This window comes from Neolamprologus brichardi, chromosome 6 (assembly GCF_056152115.1).
Source record: "Neolamprologus brichardi isolate AB-2024 chromosome 6, ASM5615211v1, whole genome shotgun sequence".
In the NCBI taxonomy this organism is placed as follows: Eukaryota; Metazoa; Chordata; class Actinopteri; order Cichliformes; family Cichlidae; genus Neolamprologus; species Neolamprologus brichardi.
In genome coordinates, this window is record NC_142109.1 from 19045988 (window position 1) to 19068272 (window position 22285).

General features: G+C 38.5%; 3 protein-coding genes across 11 annotated transcripts in view; 2 read left to right on the forward strand and 1 right to left on the reverse strand.

Annotated features, from left to right (window-relative positions):
• Positions 1-708: 708 nt before the first annotated feature.
• On the reverse strand, positions 709-16091 carry LOC148102524 (interleukin-8-like). Its single transcript, XM_087842413.1, has 5 exons — positions 16085-16091; positions 15928-15990; positions 2450-2567; positions 2277-2363; positions 709-1723 (listed from the first exon to the last, which is right to left on the reverse strand). Exons 1-5 carry the CDS (start codon positions 16089-16091, stop codon positions 1711-1713), a joined length of 288 nt encoding a protein of 95 aa, XP_087698539.1. The 3' UTR covers positions 709-1710.
• cxcl8a (chemokine (C-X-C motif) ligand 8a) lies at positions 8818-10041 on the forward strand. Of its 2 annotated transcripts, XM_006787280.3 has the most exons (4): positions 8818-9046; positions 9193-9310; positions 9440-9526; positions 9666-10041. In XM_006787280.3, the coding sequence occupies exons 1-4, from the start codon at positions 8980-8982 to the stop codon at positions 9673-9675; spliced, it is 282 nt and encodes a 93-aa protein (XP_006787343.1). In that variant the 5' UTR covers positions 8818-8979; the 3' UTR covers positions 9676-10041. The 2 variants fall into 2 exon arrangements, with proteins under 2 accessions (XP_006787343.1, XP_087697918.1); XM_087841792.1 differs by lacking the exon at positions 9666-10041 and having other exon boundaries at positions 9440-9627.
• camk2d2 (calcium/calmodulin-dependent protein kinase (CaM kinase) II delta 2) overlaps positions 15843-22285 on the forward strand; it is a 46184-nt gene continuing 39741 nt past the window's right edge. For 7 of the 8 annotated variants that reach the window (XM_087841790.1, XM_006787281.3, XM_006787282.3 and 4 more), the window contains exons 1-2: positions 15844-16276; positions 19252-19346. In XM_087841790.1, coding sequence (XP_087697916.1) covers positions 16215-16276; positions 19252-19346 — 157 coding nt within the window. In that variant the 5' untranslated portion in view covers positions 15844-16214. Of the gene's footprint in view, positions 16277-19251; positions 19347-22285 lie in introns of all 8 variants that reach the window. The other variant, XM_087841789.1, reaches the window with a different exon arrangement.

Sequence of the window (22285 nt, forward strand, 5' to 3'; positions counted from 1 at the left end):
ACATATTTTTTTGGTTCAGGCCAGCTTTGTAGCCTTCTAGGAAGAAATCTATAAAATCTTTTTCTAAATGAACTGGGAAACAAGTTGTACTTAATGCTCTTTTTTTCAGACCATTTCACTAACAGCACAGCTTCATCTAAAGAGTTTACAGTTCAGGACCCTTTAAAGGCCAGACTTGTAATATTGTGCAAATGGAAATCTCCCATAATTCCTATCACTTTTTTTTCTGAAACTATTCTATTAATGCAATGCTTACCTTTGATTACAGTTGATTCTTGATGTTATACTGTATATATGTTATTTGAAAATATAATGAAAAGAACAGTCACATTTTGATGAGTACTGATCTACATTTCTTTTTTTTCTTTTCTTTTCTTTTCTTTTCTTTTTTACTTTCTAAGCATAATTCAACATAATGGCTGAGAAAAGCCTAGGAGACTGAGAACAAGATTGCAACATTATTTACTTTGCAGTAAATCAACATGACATCCCAGTGTGTTAACATTTGCATGTAAGTCAGTGGGAAAAGTAGGAAAACAGGAGTTACAGAACCACAGAGAACAGTTAGGGCAAGTCAAAGGGGGAATAAAAAGCAGCTGTGTAACTGGGAAGTGGTTAATATTGTGACATTCTGTATGTCAGCATAACTTTCACAGGCTAAGATCCAATATCTGCTGTTGCTTTTGAAATCACAGTCCCAAAAAGAGGTGACTGTATTTCCTTTATTCATAAGCCTTTATTCAAAGCAGCAGTGATGATACAAAACAAGCACATAGTACATTTTTTTTTATTTATTGTTAACTTTGTTACTGTGTTTAAAACTAAAATACTAGTTGTTCTGCAGTCAGCTCAGAAGAAGCATAAATGACTATGGTTATACACCAGCTAAGGCTTTTTCTTGAAAAGGGCACAGTAAAAACTGTTTAATTTTGAAAGAAGATAATGGCTTTCAGCTGCTATAGAGGTATTTAGTAAATGAGACAATCCTAATGGTATGCATCGTTGTCCAAGAGGTGGCAATCTCCTTCCATTGAAAATATAATCTCACTGTGTGCCATAGTCTACATGACACAATCCAAGAAATTCTCCTTTTTGCTTTACCCTGCAATGGACGATATACCTGAATAGACTGTACCTGTCAACCTCTCACCCTATGACATTTTGGGCAGGATTCTAGCCCCACCATGACTCTGCATTGGATAACCAGTTAAGAAAATGGATGAATAGATTTATTTTTCCACATTTTTTCCCTGACATTTCAAAGGCAGCAAAAATGTCCATGACAAAATGTATGGTATGTAGCACAGCACATGGAAAAGTGACACAGTCATATGTGATATACAAACCATTAAATGCCAACTCTTCTAATAAAGTTTTAAACCCATTTCATGACTTGCTATTGTGCTCTGTCCTCATTGCCCACTATCTAGTCCCTCCTTACCATTAGTTAATAAGGTTTATCCCCACAATGTATTAAATGAACATGTAATGTATATAAGGATATATTTTTAAGGAAATACAAACACAGATAGTTCACATCAATAATATGAGAACACAGTTAAGTGCTGTAAAGTGAAAATGGGTATAAACAATCCTGCTTCTACACCTTCCAACAAAACCCAGTTTATGTTCTATAACTGCAGTCTGTGCTTCTATTTTCCATGTGTCTATCCTCTGTCCATCGTAGCCAAATCAGGGAAGGTATATTCTTCAAGGTGTCTGCCTACAGAAAAGAAAATGTTCATGTTTTAAGGGGAATACTCTTTCACTTGGCTCACAGAAAAAAATGACCAAAAAAAAATCAATTTTTTTAAATTAATTTGAATGCAATAAAATGACCAATTTTATTCTTTCATTAGAACCAACAAAAATGTAGGAGTCACTTCCTGTTAACAAAAGCAAAAACTGGAAGTAACACTCCTAGTGGCAAGTTAATCATTAACGATTAACTGTCTTCCTGGTATCGTAAATATCTTCCTGTAATTGTATATGTTAAGGGGAAGTGGGTGCTTTTAATTCCTTTTGTAAGAAATCTAACCTTTTCCTGATCCATGACTAAGCATGCAAACACAATAGCCACACAAGGTTTCCAGTTTACCCTAATGTAAAAAATTAAGGTGGGGTTGTGTTAAAATATGTTTCTCAGTCATTGCAGACATCTTGCTCTACCTGCTTATCTGGATTCTGAAAAAAGTAATATGCTTCTTGTTTAAATAAGGTTTTATATGCACTGGTATCTACTAACAGTCACCAAGATACAGTAAAGTTACACTCACGTAATCTTTTTACTTTTAAGCACTTGTTTGACCCATGGAGCATTGGGGTCCAGACAAATCTTTTGCCCCTCCTTCTTGAGAGTAGCACTGCAGGATCAAAGACAGATACGAGACAGCAGACATATGCATATGGTTCAAGTGTTTTATGAGGGCAAATCAATAGAAATACTTACATAATCTCAGCGCTTTTGCAGTAGGAGTTTGCAGGGTAAATCTCCACTGTGCTTATGAAACGTCCAATTGGTCTTTTCTCCTTAAAGAGGCATTGGCATCTAGGACTGATACCTGAGGCTTTTAGATAAGTTAGAGAATGATTTTAGTGTCTGGAGACAAACAAGGTAAGGCAAGCATCTATTGCAGGTTAAAATTCACATGCACGTGACAAAAATGAAAATTCTGTTGCTGCCATTAGGTGTCAAACGCACATTTCTGAGCGATAAATGTTTTGTATTTTCATCAGTTGTTCAGCTATACTTACCTCCATGGATAGTCAGGAAAACCAGGAGTGCTACAACGATAGTAGACATTTCTTCTGCAACTGTAAACTAAACTATCTCAGAGATACGATATATATCTGAAGAATATGATTAGTGAGTAGACTATCAGCTCAGCCCTCTCCTTTGAAAGATTGTGATGAAGTCTGCTCTGCAGACCCCCTTTCTCTCTTTGCTCCCTCTTTCCAATGAACTCTTTTTTTTCTCAATAACTACAACTGAAAAAAAGAAATGAGAGCACAGAATAAGAATCATTGCTGTTATTGTACATGCTGCAGCAGCAGGCTTTTGGCAAGGAAATACCTGGACTCTGTCCTAAGATAAGTACATCGCAAGAAAATTGATTTCCATGGAAAAAGGTTTTTTTTCTTAAAACTCTTGAAGCCTTTTTATAGCTTCCTGCCAGTAAATGGTACTAACAAGTTATCTGGAATATGGATATCTGTGCCAAACCAAAGACCTTGTATTTGTCTTTCCTGTCTTCATATAATTTGTGTTGCATATATGCATAAATAAACATAGATCATAACAGTTTCCCTCTATAAACATAAATAAAACTAGCACAAACCTGTTAATATTCAGCCAGATATATGTGTGAAGGCTTTGCAGATACCAACTTTTCAAACAGAAGGCGCTTATGACAAGCCAGCAGGCTTGCCCTGGCATGACATTATAGTCAGAGGGATGCGATTTCACATGTGAAATTGTACTTCGGGACCATCCCCCAACAGATATCCCAGATTAAAGTATTCATTGTTTATGGGTGAGAGGTTGCACAATTCTTTATTTGTTTTTCAGACTATCCAGAGGATGTTTACATTTGAGTCTCAATGGAGGCAAGTTATATTGTAAAACTTCATCTCATCAGCTTGCAGAAAGCAAACAATGAACAATTGGCCAACAGCAAGGAAATGATTCAGTCCTTGTTTTCCCAGTTCAGGGTTTTAAGTCTTCTGAATCTTTAGTAATTACCTTCTGACGCTGTACAGGTTACAGTCTTTACAGTTGTGGTCAGATGATTTAGTGCATTCATAGTTGATACATGGGTATGAACTTCATGGTAATTTGGGGCTTTTAATGATTTCTTTGAACTGTTATTTTTTCAGGGTGGAATGCTTTGGACACCATATATGGTAGGTAGTCTTTCTCCTTTATTACTTCATCTAGTTTGTTGTACCAGCTTTAAGCCTTGGTGGTTCCTGGGGTGTTTCTGAACATGCTAACTAATTATCTCTTGTATTCTTCCAGACCTTGAAAAAGTGATGACATATCAGAATAACTTGCACTTATGCACTACTGTTTGAACTAATGATGGAGAGATCTGCAGTTGTTGGCTCCAAGAAACCTTCCCAACTTATCCTTTTCCGATTTTTATTCAGTTCTTTTTACTTTCCCAATGTTGTGTTGGTCAACCAAATAGGTCCTGTCAAACAAATTTTTCTATTTCTATTTTTAATGCTGGCAAACAGAAACTACAAGTCGCATTTAATCATAATCACTAATCACAAGTTAATAGGCATTGTCCTTGTCAATTCGAAAGACACTGTTGCACTTTCAGCGCCACTTATTAAAATATTTAATTGAGTGTATGTATATGTTTGATCCTGAATAATTCTGACTCTGTGTGGACTGGAGAAAATCTAAAAATAAATTCAAACTTGTTCAATCAAAATTTTTTTAGTAATTAAATATGTACACTGTACAATCACTCCACGCTGGAAAAAGAACAGTTCAAAGAAATCCTTGTTGCCATGACATTCATGTCCATGATGCGTGTATATACACACACTGTATATACTGTGTGTATATATCTTTGAGTCTATGAACAGGAAATAGATTTCCTGCATGTCGTCTTGACTTCTTTCCAAAATATTTCATCTTTCTACATTGCTTTAACAGTGAAAAGGTGCAATGTCAGCATCTATGCATTTAATATACATGTCTACTATACTGATAAAATAACAGTTTAACTTTTTACTGTATTGCACATTTTCAGCATAAATGGAAATACAGTGTTGACAGTAAAAACAGTTCTAAAGAACTTGAAAGGCAATATTTGGTTTAGGTAAGGTAAACCTTTATTCTTCAAACGTCCTCAACTTGCTTAGGCAAGCTTCCATGCTATTTCTTTTGAAATGAAATGACTCTACAGGCTTCTTGAAGGACATTCAAAGCTTTGGATGTTAGCTGCCTTCTTTAAAATTCTCTGTCAAGGTAATCCCACACTGCTTAAATCATGTTGAAGTCTGGCTCTTCAACCCATGACAGATTATGTTCCATTGTGTGTTTTCTATTCAGTGCCTTTTGTGCATCAATAATGTTTTGACAGTGACGATGATCACTGACATAGCAATCAGATGAGTTCCAGATGATAGTGAATGATGGTTCATCTGATGTTACTTTTTTGCATTCGTAATTAAATGAATTTTGACAAGATTCCCAAACCATGACAAATCTTTCGCCAAGTTTTAGCAGTGGCTGTTGACACTCACTTCACAAGACCTGTTGCCACTGAGTTTGAGTCCAGTTCTTGTTTATTTTGGCACAGCAAATTAGCCTTTTCTTCCCGGATCCCCTCCTTAAAAATGGCTTTTTAACTGCCACACTCCCACTGAAACAATTTCTGATGAGACCTCAGGGAATAGAAGGGACAGATATATCTTTCATTCCCTTTGTCTTTTTTTTTCTTTCATGATTTCTTTCCCCATTTATTTAGGGCATGGCTTTCAGTTACTGTTTATCTGCAGTAGATATGTGTAGTTTTTTAGACCTGGCATGTTTTGTCCTCTACTTAACAAATTTCCTTAATTTTTTAGTGACACTCTCAGCACACTTTAACAGCACACTGAGATATGCCCCAAACCAACTAAAGTCACAGAGCAGGGTCAGTGGATTCTTAGGTGCATAGTACAGACCTCCAAACTTCATGTGGTCTTCAGATTAACTCAAGAACATTGCACAGACATCTTTAATGAAATGAAGAGCTGGACTCAGTTCCAGTGAAAGGAACTCTTAATGCTTCACCATACCAAGACATTTTGGACAATTTCATGTTCCTGACTTTGTGGGAACAGTTTGAGGATGTTTCCTTCCTGTTCGAACATGACTGCGCCCTAGTGCAAAAAGCAAGGTCCAAAAAGACATGGATGAGAGAGTTTGGCGTAAAAGAAGTTGACTTGCCTGCACAGACTCCTCACCTCAACCTGACTGAACACCTTTTGGAGGAATTAAAGAGTGGGAGCCAAGCCTACTCCTCCAACTTTCTTGTCTGACCTCACAAACGCACTTGTGGAACGATGGTCAAAAATTTTCATAAACACAAATAAATTAAACCTTGTGGAATTAAAAATGGGATGCCTCTCAAGTTCATATGTGTGTGAAGGCAGATGAGTGAATAGTTTTGGCAATATACATTTAGTGTATGTGGAGGTGATTGGAGTGGTTTTAATGTTTGAAAATATCTATTTTTTTTATTATATACTTCACTTAGAATGTGGTAATCTGTAAATGAAAACACACAATTGGTGGGAAAATCAGTGAGCTACATAAAGTTGAAGGTTTACAAACGTTCCTACTATTCATTCTGAGGAAACATGACCATATATGTCATTTTTAAGCACAGTTCATCCCACCCCAGTTGTTGTCAAATCTCAATGAATGTGCCTGCTACCAGCATGCACCAGCATGGCAGCAAGTACTGTAATTCAAGTAGATAGTGAGATGATTCACAAGGACGCAAAAACTTGAATGCTTGCATAAAAGTTAGAGTTTATTCTCACCTCTTAGACCTACACTAAATGGCATTGCAGTTTCATCCAATATTTGTTTTGTCATTTCAAACCTGACCATCGTGAGTTGACAGTGTGAGTCATCTTTTAACAATAATAATTCATCATTTTCATTATCCACCTAAAATGGTCTGATTTCATTTATTCCATTTAGGGGAATTTCTTTGCTTCAACTTCTAGCTTTAGGTTCAAGATGGGCCAACATGAGGTTGTGGAAGTTTTGTTTTGTGAAACATGCTGTTAGGGAAAATTTTGTTATACTTCCTCTTAATTAAAAGTCTAGTTCCTGTATTTTGTGTGTGTGTGTGTACATGTTTAAACATCTTTGTGATGGCAGAAAATTGGCATGCCACTATACTTGTGTGGATCTACAATTACTTATGGTGACAAAATGCCCATCCCCACTAGTTTGAAGGCATTTTTGAGGCTCAGAATGTGGTTATAGTATCAGAGTTACAATTAGGTTATGGTTAGGTTTAGGCTGAGGGTTAGGATTAGGCATTTGTTTTTGATGGGTAGGGTTAGGGTAAGCAGCTAGGGAAAGCATTATGTCAATTGAGATGTCCTCACTAAGATATGAAAGTACGCTCCTTAAAATAGGTTTTGCTTTGCAAAATGAAATCTTGCATATAACAGTAAAAATATTATTTTTCTTTGTTGTGTGCAGGAAATATGAAATACTATAAATGCACAGAACTCAAACTTTGTTTGAACTTTATTCATAAAACCAGAGACAGTGTGTGGTCACTCATATATGTATAAATATTTCTTTAGGGGAATTTCATGGAGCCAGATGATGTAAACTGTCATTTGTCATTCTAACATTTGCTCATGGTCACATGCCGCATATCATCTTTTCTTCACATGTCTCACTACATATGTTAGTTTTAATTCAGCATCATAGTGGTTAACTTAAAAACTTTCCGTTGAGGATCATCACATGCTCTGTGTTTAACCATAACTGCTTTCCCTTTCTATATAGCGAAGGTGGGTGTGACCACAAAAGGACCAACAGTTAATAGGTTTATAGACCTTTGGTCATTGCATCCAATTTTTCCAAAAATCAATTTTAAGTTACAAAAACCAAAACAAAACAGAAAAAAAAAATTCATTACAACTATAATGGATAATAATCTGTGCCTTTAAATGACAGACTTTTGCCCTCTGAAAGAAAAAAAATCTTTAGTCAGCATTAATTTGTTAAGTGAAGCAACAGTTAAAGTCTTTTTCTCTTGCTCAGACTTCCTTCTGCTTTGTGAGAATGATTGAATCGACGTCATGTCAGCAGACATGTTTGAGCTAGATGAGATTGCATCAGACTCAAGTCCAATAACAAATTTTGGCAGCTCACCCACTGTTGCTTCAGGAAATATCAATCGCATAAGTAATAAACTGACGATCGTGCCTTCCAAAATGACACCAATGTAATCTAGGGTGCCTAAAAGCCAAAGGTTCAGTGTCATCAGTTCTGGGAAAGGATTTTCTGTCTCTTTTTAGCATATATGCATTTTTTTTTACTATAATGTATATATGGCATGTGTACATGATCAGCATATTCACAGTATACCCACTGTTGAAATACAGCAGGTAGTTAGCTTTTCTTCTTAAGGACTGAGTGAAATTAAGTTGGCAGTTAATTACTGAGGAGGCAATTACCATCTCATATGGAAAAGAAATGAAATTCTTTAAGAATAAAAAATACTGTAGCTCTTATAAGACTTGATGAGAGATTGTGAGACTACATTTTACTTAGGAATTTAGCCACTTTTGCATTTTCCCCATTTTCACTTTGTGTTCTATGAAAACTATGCAAATTGGTAACTTTTATGATGACTGAGTATGTGAGAGACATGCCAACAAACTGAGGCTAACATTCATCAACCAGTCATTCAAAAATTACATTCAGGTGTAAATTATATTACATCTGTGAATCAGTCACCACTTGGTCAATCTTTAAGCTTCGTGCAAGAGCTGGTGCAATACAGGAATGCAGACGTAGTTGGTTAATGAAAAAAAAAAAATCTGAAGCATTCCTGTGGCATCAGTCAATTATCACAGTTTTAGTCACAGTGTTTTTCCACAAAGGTGATATATGTGACAAATCTTGCTGTCTTGATAAATCAGACTATTAGAGCCCTCAGTGTGAATTCCCACACCAGGTCTGAAAGTCCACTCTTGCGCAATCTGCAAGAAGTGAGTCATTTTCAGTTGGCTTTAAAAGCTGAGCCTCTTCAGTGCTAGAGTCAAACAGCAGAGCAGCTAAACTGAGAGAAGAGAGGAGACCGGGAGCTGAAAGAAAGACAAACAGACTAGAAGAAAAAACAAACAGCTGTTGCAGTTTAGCGCTTCAGGCTTCATCAGCTTTCAGAAGAACATTGTTATTTTTCATTGTTAGCTTTTACAGAATTTCTAAAAGGCAAAATGATAAGCAACAGAATCATTGTCAGCTCCATTGTGGTGCTTTTGACCCTGCTGGCCACCTGTGAAGGTATGTTGTTTTTTTGGGTTTTTTTTGGTCATTTAATGGCTTAATTTAGCATTAACAAGCAATTTTATTCATGCTATCCTTTTTCATTGCATTAAATGTTTTCAGCATGCACTTCATGACCATGTGCAACTGCTTTCTTCTTACAGGCATGGGAGTAGAACTGCACTGCCGTTGCATTCAGACAGAAAGCAAACCTATTGGCCGCCACATCGAGAAGGTGGAGTTGATTCTTCCCAACTCCCACTGCGAGGAGACGGAGATCATGTAAGAGCCAAAGTCTTCTTTCCATCTCAGTAGTGATAATTTTGCTTGATTTTGTCACTGTGATTTGTTGGCTTCAACACGAGTTCTCTATCTAAACTTTTGTGTTTTTTTCACTGATTTGTGTTGCAGTGCCACACTGAAAAAGACAGGTGAAGAGGTTTGCCTTAATCCTGAGGCCCCCTGGGTCAAGAAAGTGATCAACAAGATCATGTCCAGGTAAGATTTTACCTAAAAGTATGCCAACACAGCAGTCTTACTTTTAATAGGAAATAGAAACTAAGAAATTATCAAACAATGTTGGAATCCACTTTTGACACACAAATTAATTATTCTTTACTGTTTCTTGTCCAAGCAGCAGACCGTGAGCTGAAGAACTGAAGCGACACAAGAGATGTGCTTCATGAACGAGCTGTTTTTGAACCAACAAAAATCACTGAAATCACTGTGTTCCTTTCACGAGATGAATGTCATCATATGCAACTAGCAGTACCACTCGCCTGAAAACCTGTTAAAAATGACAGAATTTTGATTGAAGTGTTTGTATCAAACACCTTATTTTTTTACTTCAGTATATGTATTCTCCATGTATTCTCCTGTCATGAAGAAAGGGGGGCTACCTGTTTCCCTGTGTGTATGTATTTATGTATTTATGATTATAAGTGCTTAAATTGTTTCCTGTATTTATGAAATAAAATGTCAAATTGAAATAGCTTGTTTGCCCTTTCTTAAATTTTATATTGCAAAACTGACAATATCAACAATAGGAGCAGCCAGATATTGTAAATATTCTGTATGGAAAAACACCCATTCTATAGTAACATATATGACATACATTACATATTTTAATAGATTGTTATTACTGATGCAAATTGTGTCTAAGTAATTATTTACTGTTGTAACTAGTTATAGTGGACCTACATTCAGTAGTCCAGTGATTCCCACTTATGGCATAATAAATAATAATCAAGTAATTGACTTTTTTGTCAGACCATGACTAGTTTTTCCTCTTTGGTCCTAAAACTGTAATTTTAGAGGGAACATCTATTATTGATGAGAATGTCATGAGGCCATCTGTCATCTGAAATGTGACAAGGAGATCCACCGATACAATTTTTTTTTGTTGGGGTCACAAGACAAAATTACCTAAAAAGTTAATTGACTTCACAGTAATATGTGTTATAATCTGCTTTTCAGGGCATGCTCACGTTTGCCAAACCACATTCTTGCTTTTATTACGGTGGCCCTGAGAGGCCAAACGGACTGCAACTTCAGAAAACACTTGCAAAAAGAAAAATGCTGCAAAAAGAAAAATGCTGCAAAAAGAAAAACACTTGCAAAAAGAAAAATGCTGCAAAAAGAAAAATGCTGCAAAAAGAAAAACACTTGCAAAAAGAAAAATGCTGCAAAAAGAAAAACGCTGCAAAAAGAAAAACGCTGCAAAAAGAAAAATGCTGCAAAAAGAAAAACGCTGCAAAAGCACACACAACACAACGGAAATGTTTCTGGGGAGACAATAACCAGACGGACCAGTTGCACGAACCAAAACATGCTAACAAGTGCACTGGGACTGGGTGACACTTCAAAGAAGTGGAAGCAGAGCGGCCAAAGAGTAAACTTTCAAAAGTAAGTTCTGAATATTATGTCACTTATTTATGTGCAAATGTTTAATAATGAAGAACATTAAAACATTACTGTTGGCCACATGCCGGCAAAGTTATGTGACATTAGCGATGTTTGTACTTTCAGCGTTTACTTTGTTTTAAAGCCTTTACTTTAAAATAGCTATGTTATATTGCTGCCTCTGTTCGGTGGTGTTGAGCCAAACGGACTTTAACGTGTGTTTGAACGAGCTGACGGTTCACTCGTTAAGCTAAAGAAAGATGCTTTAATCACAGGAGTCACACATGTGTCCACTTTACCATCTGGGAACTCTTCTTGTTTAGCACTCGTAATTACACAAACAAAATCCTCCCCCTCTTGTGCTGTTTTGTAGCAGTGTATACACCTGAGACTGTCACCTGTCTGTCTGTCCTGCACTCTCTTTCTGTTTCTTTCTCTCTGATTGTGTAATAAAAGTATGAACATGTATTTATAAGTTACACTTGTGTTTGAATCCTGCAGCTTATCACACATTTGATTTCCATGTGTGACAACTGCAAGTGTCCAGAGTGAGGACAGACTGAGGGACCCACTGCTGCACATCATCTGTGAGGCTTTGCACCCCTGATGATCCACCAGGACAAACTCAGCAGTGTGTGAGGAAGAGGAGGAGGAAGAGCCAGCAGCAGCTGACAGATGGAGAGAATAGACAGACTGTTCCCTGTTTGTGAAGGACTGCTAGAAAAGTTTAGAATAACTAATTGTCTGTCCTGAATCAGTCTTATTAGGTAATGTTCAAATAATGTCATCATTCCAGTGTTTTCAGTGTGGGAGAAAGTACTCAGGGCCTTCAAGTTACACACTATGAAAGGCAGCAACAAGTTTAATGTTCAGAAACCTAAAGTATGTATCAGCAGCAGAATGGAGCTAAAAATAAATGTTTGTTTCAGTTCTATGAAGCTTTGAGTATTTTGGATTAGTAGTACTGCTGTGTTTGTTGCATCATATTGCTGTAATTGTTTATATGCTTTATATATTCTGAGGTAAGTTGATCTATAGTGTTACATCATATTCTATAATGATGTTATGTGTTTGTGTACTTTGTGCCCAGTTTGACCCATTTAACAGAAGTCAGCCTGTTTAAGGCTCTGATATCTATTCTGTATGACTTAAAGCAGTTATGACATGGTCTGATTTTCTCACCCAATAAAGGAATATTTAATATATCAGTCTACTCTTCATTGTATTAGAAACAGTTATCACAGCTCGTACATTTGCTTCTTCCACACATATATAAGCATTGAGCCAAATTTAGTAATGCCAACATATTAAAAGAACAATATTTGTCTCTTATATATAATACATCTATAGATACACTGTCACAGATACTTGTCTTTAAGTGAAGATTTAAGGTGATAGGAAATATAAATAAATACAACTTGAATCTTTACTGAAGCTCAGTGTTTGGCACAGAGTTCATGTTCACTGCTGTAATAATGATTAATAGAATACTGGCCATATTATATTTACATTACCAAAGTGAGATGACTTTAGTCTCATCAACAACATTAGCTAATTGTTATTTACTAGCTAATCTTAAATGACTGTTCAGTACAGAAATGAAAAAAAAAACAACAACAACAAAAACAATCATGTTTTACAGTCCTGTGGTCTCAGCCTCAGATACTTATCAAATCACACAAAGCTCATGTAGAAACAAATGTACAAAATATGTTCTCCTTCATTTCTGTCAAACAAAGCTGTATGAAACGTTTCCAGCTGTTAGTATCATGATTGCTAGGCAACCTGGGCAGCGCAACGCCCCATCTCACAAGCCTACAAGCCTCGCACTTCCGGCCTCAGCGGTCTTTGAGTACGCGGCCCTTGAGGACCGTTAAGGCTGCGTACTTTTCGGCTGCAGACCCTGAATTGGGAAACAGTCCCTGAATTGGGATACAGCCATACATACATGTTTTGGTTCGTGCAACTGGTCCGTCCGGTTATTGTCTCCCCAGAAACATTTCCGTTGTCTTTTTTCCTATTTCCGTTGTGTTGTGTGTGCTTTTGCAGCGTTTTTCTTTTTGCAGCGTTTTTCTTTTTGCAGCGTTTTTCTTTTTGCAGCATTTTTCTTTTTGCAAGTGTTTTCTGAAGTTGCAGTCCGTTTGGCCTCTCAGGGCGTCCGTATATTTTATCTTTGCCTTTCTACTCAACACATGTCCCTGGATTTTCCTTCCGGTTGTTATTATCTCACTGACCCAGAAGTTCCCATTTTTCATTAGCCCCTCCTGGTTTCTAATCTCTGCTGCCCTGCATGGTAAATGGCCTGTATTTGTATAGCGCTTTATTAGTCACTAAGGACCCCAAAGCCCTTTACACATCCACCCATTCACACACACTGGTGATGGCTACATTGTAGCCACAGCCACCCTGGGGCGCACTGACAGAGGCGATGCTGCCGGACACTGGCGCCACCGGGCCCTCTGACCACCACCAGTAGGCAACGGGTGAAGTGTCTTGCCCAAGGACACAACGACCGAGACTGGCAACCTTCCGATTACAAGGCAAACTCCCAACTCTTGAGCCACGATCGCCCCATGCATAACACTTCCTAATCAGCCCTGATTTCTTATTTTATTTTATTTTTAATTCAATTTTTAATCAAACAAAGTGCATATTTCCCATAGCCATGTAGCCAATTCCTCATTATTTCCTTGTAGATTAAGCAGATAAAAGAACTGAAGTTTATTCCAAGTGTTGAACTAACACGTGGTATTTTTCACTAAAATTCTCAATAAGAGCAAAACAGATGTGGATGGAAGTGAAGGGCCAATAACAGGCTGAAAAAAAAGGAAAAGGGGTGGCCAAATCAATACATTCTTTTAAAGAAGGAAAGTACTGGTCACCTCAGTGACACCAAAAAGCCTGAAACCTGGCAGAATACAAATAAAATGGATGCTTTTGGTTATTACATACAAAGCCAGAGAGACTAACAAAGAAGCTGCAGCTAAAAGTGGCTGCAGCAAAGGCCTAGCAGAGCATCTCACGGAATGAAACAAAACATCTGGAGATATCCATCTGTTCTAGGCTTCAGGCAAAAAGAGACTGCAAAGAATTTCATTCGAAGCATTGAAAACAATCCGTATATTAGTTTTTCCAGTTTCAGTTTTGGGATAGGCTATCTCTTAGGAGATAGTACAATCCTTGGCTCCTCCATACTTTGTGTTAGCATATACTTCGGAAAGGTAGTGAATACGAGTTGGATAATTGAGAAGGAATGGTTGAATAAAAATTTGAACATACATAATGAGTACTGTAAAATGTTAGTTTCATATATCAAATACTTTTCATGATTTTTTAAAGATAACAACCCACTTTCAGGTCTCTTTTTCAAACATTGAAATGTCAGGCTATGTTTGAACGCGATTATCTTAAAACTACTAAAGATAAAGGTCTAACATTTTCACTGATGTACAACAAAATTTTGACTGCTCTACACCAACTGTGCATGGAAAGAAAACATATAAATAACAAGACAGCAAGAATATGTAAAAAAGAGGAATATATACAAAACAAGAGAAAGCCACACAGCAGAAAGGCATTAGAGGATAGTTTGCAAAGTACTTGAAAGTAGTGCAATGGACTCGGTCTGAGTCTGTGTGTGAGTGACCAGAGTGATGAGGGTTACTCAGATCATGGCTCAGATTAGTGAGTGGGTGGCCAGGGGTGGGGTGTGGGGGGATAGTGTTTCCTGACATTATGAGTGGCCCAAGGGAAGAAGCTGTTTGCCAGTGTTGAGGTTTGGGACCTGATTGACCTTAGGCGCCATCCAGAGGGCAGCAGGTCAAACAGCTGTTGCATGGGATGCACAGGGTCACCTGTGATGGCCCTGGTTTTCCTGAGACAGCAGCTTCTGGGAGGTGCAGCCAATGATTTTTTTTGGGTAGCAGCAGCTTCTGGTCCAGGTTATTCTTCCTCAAGGCACAGAGGAAGTGCAAACGCTGCAGGGCTTTCTTTACCAGGGCGTTGGTGTTCTGGGTCCAGATGAGGTTGGTGGAGATGTGAGTACCCAAAAAACTGAAGGTGGAACTTCCACCTGTTTGGTTCTTTGCCTTATCTAACTGAATTTAGACCTTTTGGTGTGTTTATTAGCCTCTCAATAAACACGGCAAAGATCTAAATTCAGTGAATTTCTGGATTTGTTTGCCTAGTTTCCTCTCTGGTTAAATAAATCATTATATTGCATTAGCTCTGCCATCTTTCCCCCAGGTACCGTCAAGGCTGCTAGCAGCTAGTAGCATGTTAGCAGCCCTATAAATAGCACCTGTGCAGAGTAAACACAGCAAGCTTCCTTCTGGTTAGTTGTATGATTTGTTTGTGTCTGTTTAATACTAGAAGGCTGTTGCTTATCTTAAATCACAACATGTGCCTCTATCAGCATTGTTTTTGCTACTTGTTGCCCCCCATACTAAGACAGTGACTTCAGCAAATTCCACTTACAATATCTGAATCGAAGAGTGCAGTCCAAGGATCAGCTGTGATACTGTGCAGAACCCTCTAGCTCTGTATGCCTATGCAGGGCTTGTGTGGGATGTAAATAGAAACAAAATGCCAACCAACCATCAGCTTCACTTTCCTATAATCTGCCAGCACTGTCACAACTGTTTTGCCACTGATGCTTCACAATTAATCATCAATAAATCAAGAATGTAAATAAAACAGAAGAAGGGATGATCCAGTTTCTAGCTTATGTATGACCTTACATTTCATTTGCGCGATTTTTTAATTTCAGAAAGGTTTTGCAGACACGCCAAAAATACTCGTGCATCCAAATGCTGTTAATATTTACAACGTTACATTTATTAATGTTGTTATTTTTGTTTGCCAGTGGCTTGCGTGAGGATGCAGGCAAAGGGGCGGGACTGAGCGCACAGCCGGGGGTAGGTGCGGTAGTGCGGCGTACGATGCGTGCAGAAAGACAACACTTACAGCACAGGACACACAGGAGATAACCGACATACACACAAAATGCTGCGTCCACGAGCTGTAACAAGCCGCTGGATGTGAAGAAAATAAAGGACCGGCTGACGATAACGCCTCCAGATTGAGTACGCTCTAGCAGGCTGCGTTTCTGCCGCAGAAATCATTCCACTAAAGCTCTTGTCGATGCGCTTTAGCTCTGCATGAGTCCCTTCGTTTGGTTTGCAGGTTCAGGACAAAACCGGGCGGTGCTGACTGTGTGTGGTATATACAGTTTGTGAGTGCACCTTATCCGCGTCTCCGCACAGTCCTTGGCACCTCCTTCAGGATGGCGTTAACGATCTGCACGAGATTCACTGACGAATATCAGCTGTTCGAGGAGCTGGGGAAGTAAGGAAACGCGTTCTTCTTCCTTTTTGTTTCAATCATCTGGCATCATCCCTTTTGAAATGTCAGCTTGTTATGTAATAGGCCGCCTTGGTTTAGGGACGCGGATTTCAGGCTGAGTGTGTTTTTGTGAGTGTGCTTGTGCGCGCTGCTGATAAGTGCGGCGATGAAGCTTGATGCAGAGGGGTAAAACACTCTGATGTATATCATGCAGGCCTATGCGATGGGATCCTATTTGTTTTAATCCAACATCTGAAGCCCTGCTTACGTTTTGTGCTTACGAAAGAAGACGCGTATGGAGCGTGTCGTCATCTGCCTCTATCCTGTGCAGTCTTTGATGCCTCGACCTTAGAGGTTCCACAGCAGGGCGAGGACCTTTTTTTTCTTTGAAAAGCGAAACCAGGGAAAGATGCATTACTGTGGGTGAAAGCCTGAGATTTGCTAAAACACCCCTCCCTTTCTGTCTCGACCCCCCATTCCAAAGCCCTCCTCCTCCTCTTCCCTCGTGACAGAAATACACACTCAGTAATGCGACAGCAGACCATGTAGGCGAGATGGAGATGACACACTCCACAGCCAAGCAACCGAACCGTGATCACTCTTAGACCCAGGCAGGGAATTCCTCACCATTGAGAAAGAGCGAGAGGTGTGAAAGAAAGATCCACGTACCTGCATACCTGTGCACACATATGTATATGTTTTTAAGGTGGCTCGCTTGGTTTATATGAAAATATATGCGTGTGTATGTTTGTGGTCATGCAGCTGACTGACCTGCAGTCTGGTCAGCACCCAGTAGTCAGTGTACACAGTTCAAGATGTCTGAAACCAGCGTTGAATTTTACTGACAGCAAAAACTGTATAAGAATGTCCTCCCAGTAGGTCTCACCGAGTATTTTTACTGGAAGAGTTGATCACCGAAAGGAAACCTGGATTTCAAGTCTCCACCGAAGCCACAGCTCCCTTCATTTATGATCCTCTGCAGTATTCATCTTACACCATCTGGCATTAATAATGCACCCATATCGCTTTCATATTACCATTTAACTCACTGATACTTTAAGCACAGTTTCACCCACACAGGCATTAGACATTTCTCTACTGTCTGTTTACAATACAATGATAGCATTCCATTAGACAAGTTAGTAAAGGGAATATGGCAAAAACCCCCCACAACAACTCAGATTTGGCTGTTAAAGGACCACACGTGCCTGTTTTCACAGTTTATCTACTGGACTGCATTAATATATATATATATATATAATTTAATGGTATATGCTTTTTGGTTTATGGATGTCAATCCCCTTCCTGTTCAAGCATCTTTTGCTGTGTAAGCCATCACAGGAAGGGTTTAAGTTTGCTTTAATGTCTGTTAATTTTAAGCTGCATATGAAGTATAACAGTCTGTTATTTTACACCCATGAATTGGATTTACATCGATTTTCAGGTAAAGAAAAAAAATTGAATATAAAAAATGGTGACGTCATTTGCAAAAAAGTGCGTTATGATTGGAATGATACATATAAAAATTTCACTTCAATAACAAAAATACATTTTAAATCAAAAGCACTGTCCTGTCATTGATGGTAGAAGTCTTATATCAGTTTACTATCTTCTGTGAACTTCAGTGACATAGAAACTCCTATCTGAGCATTTCTTCACCAAGACCATTTTCATCTTTGTTAAGCATTTTTACGTAGTTACACAATCAGATGGTCCATACCAGAGACCAACAGTGTTTTACATTTATATCTGGAACTATATATTTTGAAGAACCCAAAATATCATGGGAAAGTGTTCAGTGTTTAACCCAGAACCGCATTTCTGCTATTGCCTTTTATTTTCTCTGAATTTAGTAACTGCAGGCAGTTTCACTGTGCAGCTACTGTACATTTTGTCCCGCAGGACTGTATAGATGCACTTGACATATGCGTGCAATAGTGCCACGCGACTTAACCATACCGGACAGTCAACTTAAATTCTTATGTAACATGTCATGCTATGATCATTTCCTTCAACAAATCCCTATAAATTAGAGGTCAGCTTTAGTGGCAGGCTGCGCTCTCGAGAGGATGTTAGATAACGTGTTTATGGTACACATTACTATATACTCAACAGCCAGTCATTAAACACACCAAAGACAAGAGTCAGTTCTTTCTTGTAAAACTGATTTCGTCAAATCACATGATGTACAATTAGCACTAAATTAAGTGAAAGGCCAGAGTTCTTTTGAGATAATGGCTATTCTCAGCATCATCTTTCTTGGCAATACTTACTTACTTCTTACTGACTCTTACTGATGTCTCTGATGTTATATGGAATTAGACAGGAGGTTTGGTACGAAGGAGAACATTTTATTGTTAAGAAAAAGCATAGATAGACAGAGAAAAAGCTTGAGTAGCAAAGCTGCAGGCATGGCTGCAGTGCTGAGCAGATCTGAGGCAGGTGGACCACTCCTTGGCTGCATTTACAGATGAGAGATGCAGCACTCTGCTCCTCTCCTTCTTCAAATATAGCTGACCTAGTTTTTTGATCTTCATACATGTGCCTGAAACTCCAGAGCAGCACGTGACTGAAACAAAAGAAGGCTAGTTGGCATGTCTGCAGGTTCAAGCGGGTGTGACGGTTTAAGGAACGTGTACTGCAGGTGTGGTGTGTGAGAGTGAGTTACTGCATAGCTGCTGCACCTAGACTTAGTACTACTAACTAGTTTACATTGAAATTTCACTATTGTTTAATTAACATAACTATAACGTCAGCTGGATTTTTAATAAAGCAAGATTATTTTAGTCAGATATATTTGCGGCCTTTTTCAGGGTATCTGGCTGACATTCATAGGCTCACTCAAGCTAGTCTTTTAAAATTAAGCTCAATTTTTCTGAACCTGTTTTGTTGTATGTTGACTGGTATGGATTATATCTTTTATTTTTACCTGTTGAGAATAAAAACCCTAAGTATTTTTGTGTGCATGTCCATTTTAGGGGCGCCTTCTCTGTGGTCAGGAGGTGCGTAAAGATCTCATCTGGTCAGGAGTATGCTGCCAAAATCATCAACACTAAGAAGCTATCTGCCAGAGGTAGGAACCACAAACATTTTCAAGCACATACAACAACACAAGCTGAAACATTCCCTGAGTGTTACTGACCTATGAGCTGAGCATTGCTCACTCTGAAACAGGCTTTAGGACACAAGTTTGTGTGTGTCTGATTAAACTCAGTGAGTGACTGACAGACAGTCACACAGAAGGGAAGAGACTCATCTGCATTTTGGATAGTTACGTTTTCTATGTTTGTAGAAAAAAACAACTGAATACGTGTCAAGTGATGTGTCATGCTGTAATTGTTCTGTTGCACTTTTTGCGATGTGCAGTTCTCCCTCCTTTTTGTGGCTTTCATATTTGTCCTCTAGTTTCTATGCAAATGTTTGTCCCATACAACCTTGTGTGTACGTATGTGCGTCCGTGTGCGTGTGTTCCTTATTGATTCAGGGCTCTGGCTGGTCTTGTTGTCCCAGGGGCAGATCTCTTGTGAAGCCGACCCAGTTCTTTCATATCCATCACTGTAATTGTAGCTGCTGGCCTGGTTGCCTCAGGCTTGGGACGCTCATAAACACACGCTCACAAATGTATGCATGCACAGGCACATATGTGACCCAGGAGCCATTAAGAGTCTATCTGTGATTACTATCCAGTGATGTGTTGTGCTTTAACAGTTGCATTTCTTCAGCCAGTAGATTTTGTTGCCGTGTGCTTGTTTGTGATAATCAGTGACTGCTGTCTACTACAGAAAATGTCAGATTCCAGTATATATGAACCATTCTTTCTAAACTACAATTTAGTTTGCAATAATTTACTTGAAATTAAACTGACTGGAGTGCACATGTTATATTTGTGTATATTTTGACTATGATGAATCAAATGTGTGGTCTGTTGCTTAGGACCACCCCTAAGTAAATCAGAAGAGGCACTAAGTTTTGATTGGTTGTTGAAGGATAAAAGCAACTCAAATTCTACACAAAGTAGACTACAGTCACTACACATAGTATGTTTAAAATATGGATATGGCTTCTGGCTTAGAAAAATTAAGCCAAAATGGAAGCGCCGTAAGCTTCGTCCACACTGGAAGTAAACTGCTTGTTGGACACGCTTTGGAGCTGACAGCTAGTTACTTTCAGACTTTCCAGATACGGTTGCCTAGGTGCCCCACTAATGTATTTACTGTCATGTGATATGCCAATCAGTGATATCCTGCACTCTTATTGGGGCTGCCTCAAATTTAAGATAGATGTATCTTGGTGTCTACCCATAACACATATAAACCTGTGTAAACAGTTTTCTGATTTAACCTCTGTAAACACTTTTGTAAATCTGGGTCATACTGTGTTTCAAAATGCAGGATTATCTGTAGTATGGTCACTGGCTGATGACTTGTGTAGTAAGTCCCGCTCCTGCTTGTTACATCTGGTTTTCTTAAGCTAAGATGGTGACAGTGAAAACACTCATCACAAGATTTCAAAACGGGACTAAAGAAACCAGTGGACCAGTGACACCATGGTAGCTTTCATTCTGTCTGTGTCACCATATCACTTACTAAGCAAGCAAGGGAAGTAGCAGTTGTCTAATGAAATCTTAAAAAGGACATGTTTATTTATTTATTTTGAGTTCTTTTTGCTGCCTGTGAAGCACTTCAGTCAACTCTGGTTGTTTTAAATGTGCAATACAAATAAACTTCACTTTGACCTTGACATAGATAATCTAAAACATACTAAAGCAAAACAATCCTGCCATCTCAGATGGCATCTCAAACAGCTTCCTTCATGCCCATTTGCATCCGTCCTCTCTATTACTGCCATCTTGTGGCCACAGTTTGCTATTGTCTCTGGAAGCAGGATTAACCCCACTTCACTACAATGCTACTAAAATCTGTTCAGGGCCAGTGTTTTGAAGACATGGTCTCGTTCTGTTAACAATAGCCTGAGATTGTCAGTTGAGGGCCCAGCAGCTTTTTCTAGTTGCTTGCGCCTACAGAATCAGAACAAGTACAAGTTTTCCTTACATAACCACCTTTGCAAACATGCAAGGTGTAAGGAGTTATAGTGTAGTGTGAAAAAAGTTTTTCATAACTTCTTTTGCAGAAAGCCTTGATAATGGACAGAGGACGTCAGCTGTTGCCATCTCTGGTTTAATAAAAACAAGTTTAACAAATTAAGAACCCAGCAGCTCTTTCAGAATAACATGTATGTGAACTCACAGGGTTGACAGAATAAACTTTAACCAGCTGTTTTGCATTTTTAATTAATATTTTGAATCCCTCAGTAGATATTGATGGTTTACCATGTCAGACAGTGCAGATAGCTGTCATTTAAAAAATAAATATATATTTGATATACTTACTGAAGCCTGTGTTCCTGAGCTCATTAAAAAAACGTTTTGTGGCAGGGCGTGGCCTGCGGTGCCGTGCAGAAGAGGCGGACGCACCTGCACGGCATCCGCAATCACGCCCCGCCGAATTAAATATTGTACTGGGTCCTGTGGTTGGGTTGTTGTTGTGGTAATGTTGAGCGGGCAGCGGGAGAGCTGCAGCTCTGAGTATGGTGGACAGCAACCGTCAAAGCTTTAATAAAAAGCATCAAAATGCCACTGGGTCTGCCGTGGTCGTTTACACGTTTATTTGAAGATTTGTGGTCCTTATTCACAACCACATTACAAAAATGTGATTTTATATACTATGAATCATTACATTAGATTAAATAGAGCATGAAGTATTTAAAATGAGCTGAGACTTAACCATCTGCAAAAATAATATTGTTCCATAAAATGCGATGGGGAACAATTTCTGGGGAATATGTGCTTTTTCTTTTGGTTGTTTATTGATTGTATGACAATAATTGTGTTTTATGTCTCGTGAGGTGTTTAGTGTTTGCTACTACCTTTTACTAAAGGAATAGTTCTATAACATTTGTCCACAAGTCAAACCACTTGTCATCGTTAGCTAATAGTAAATACTTTGATGATGA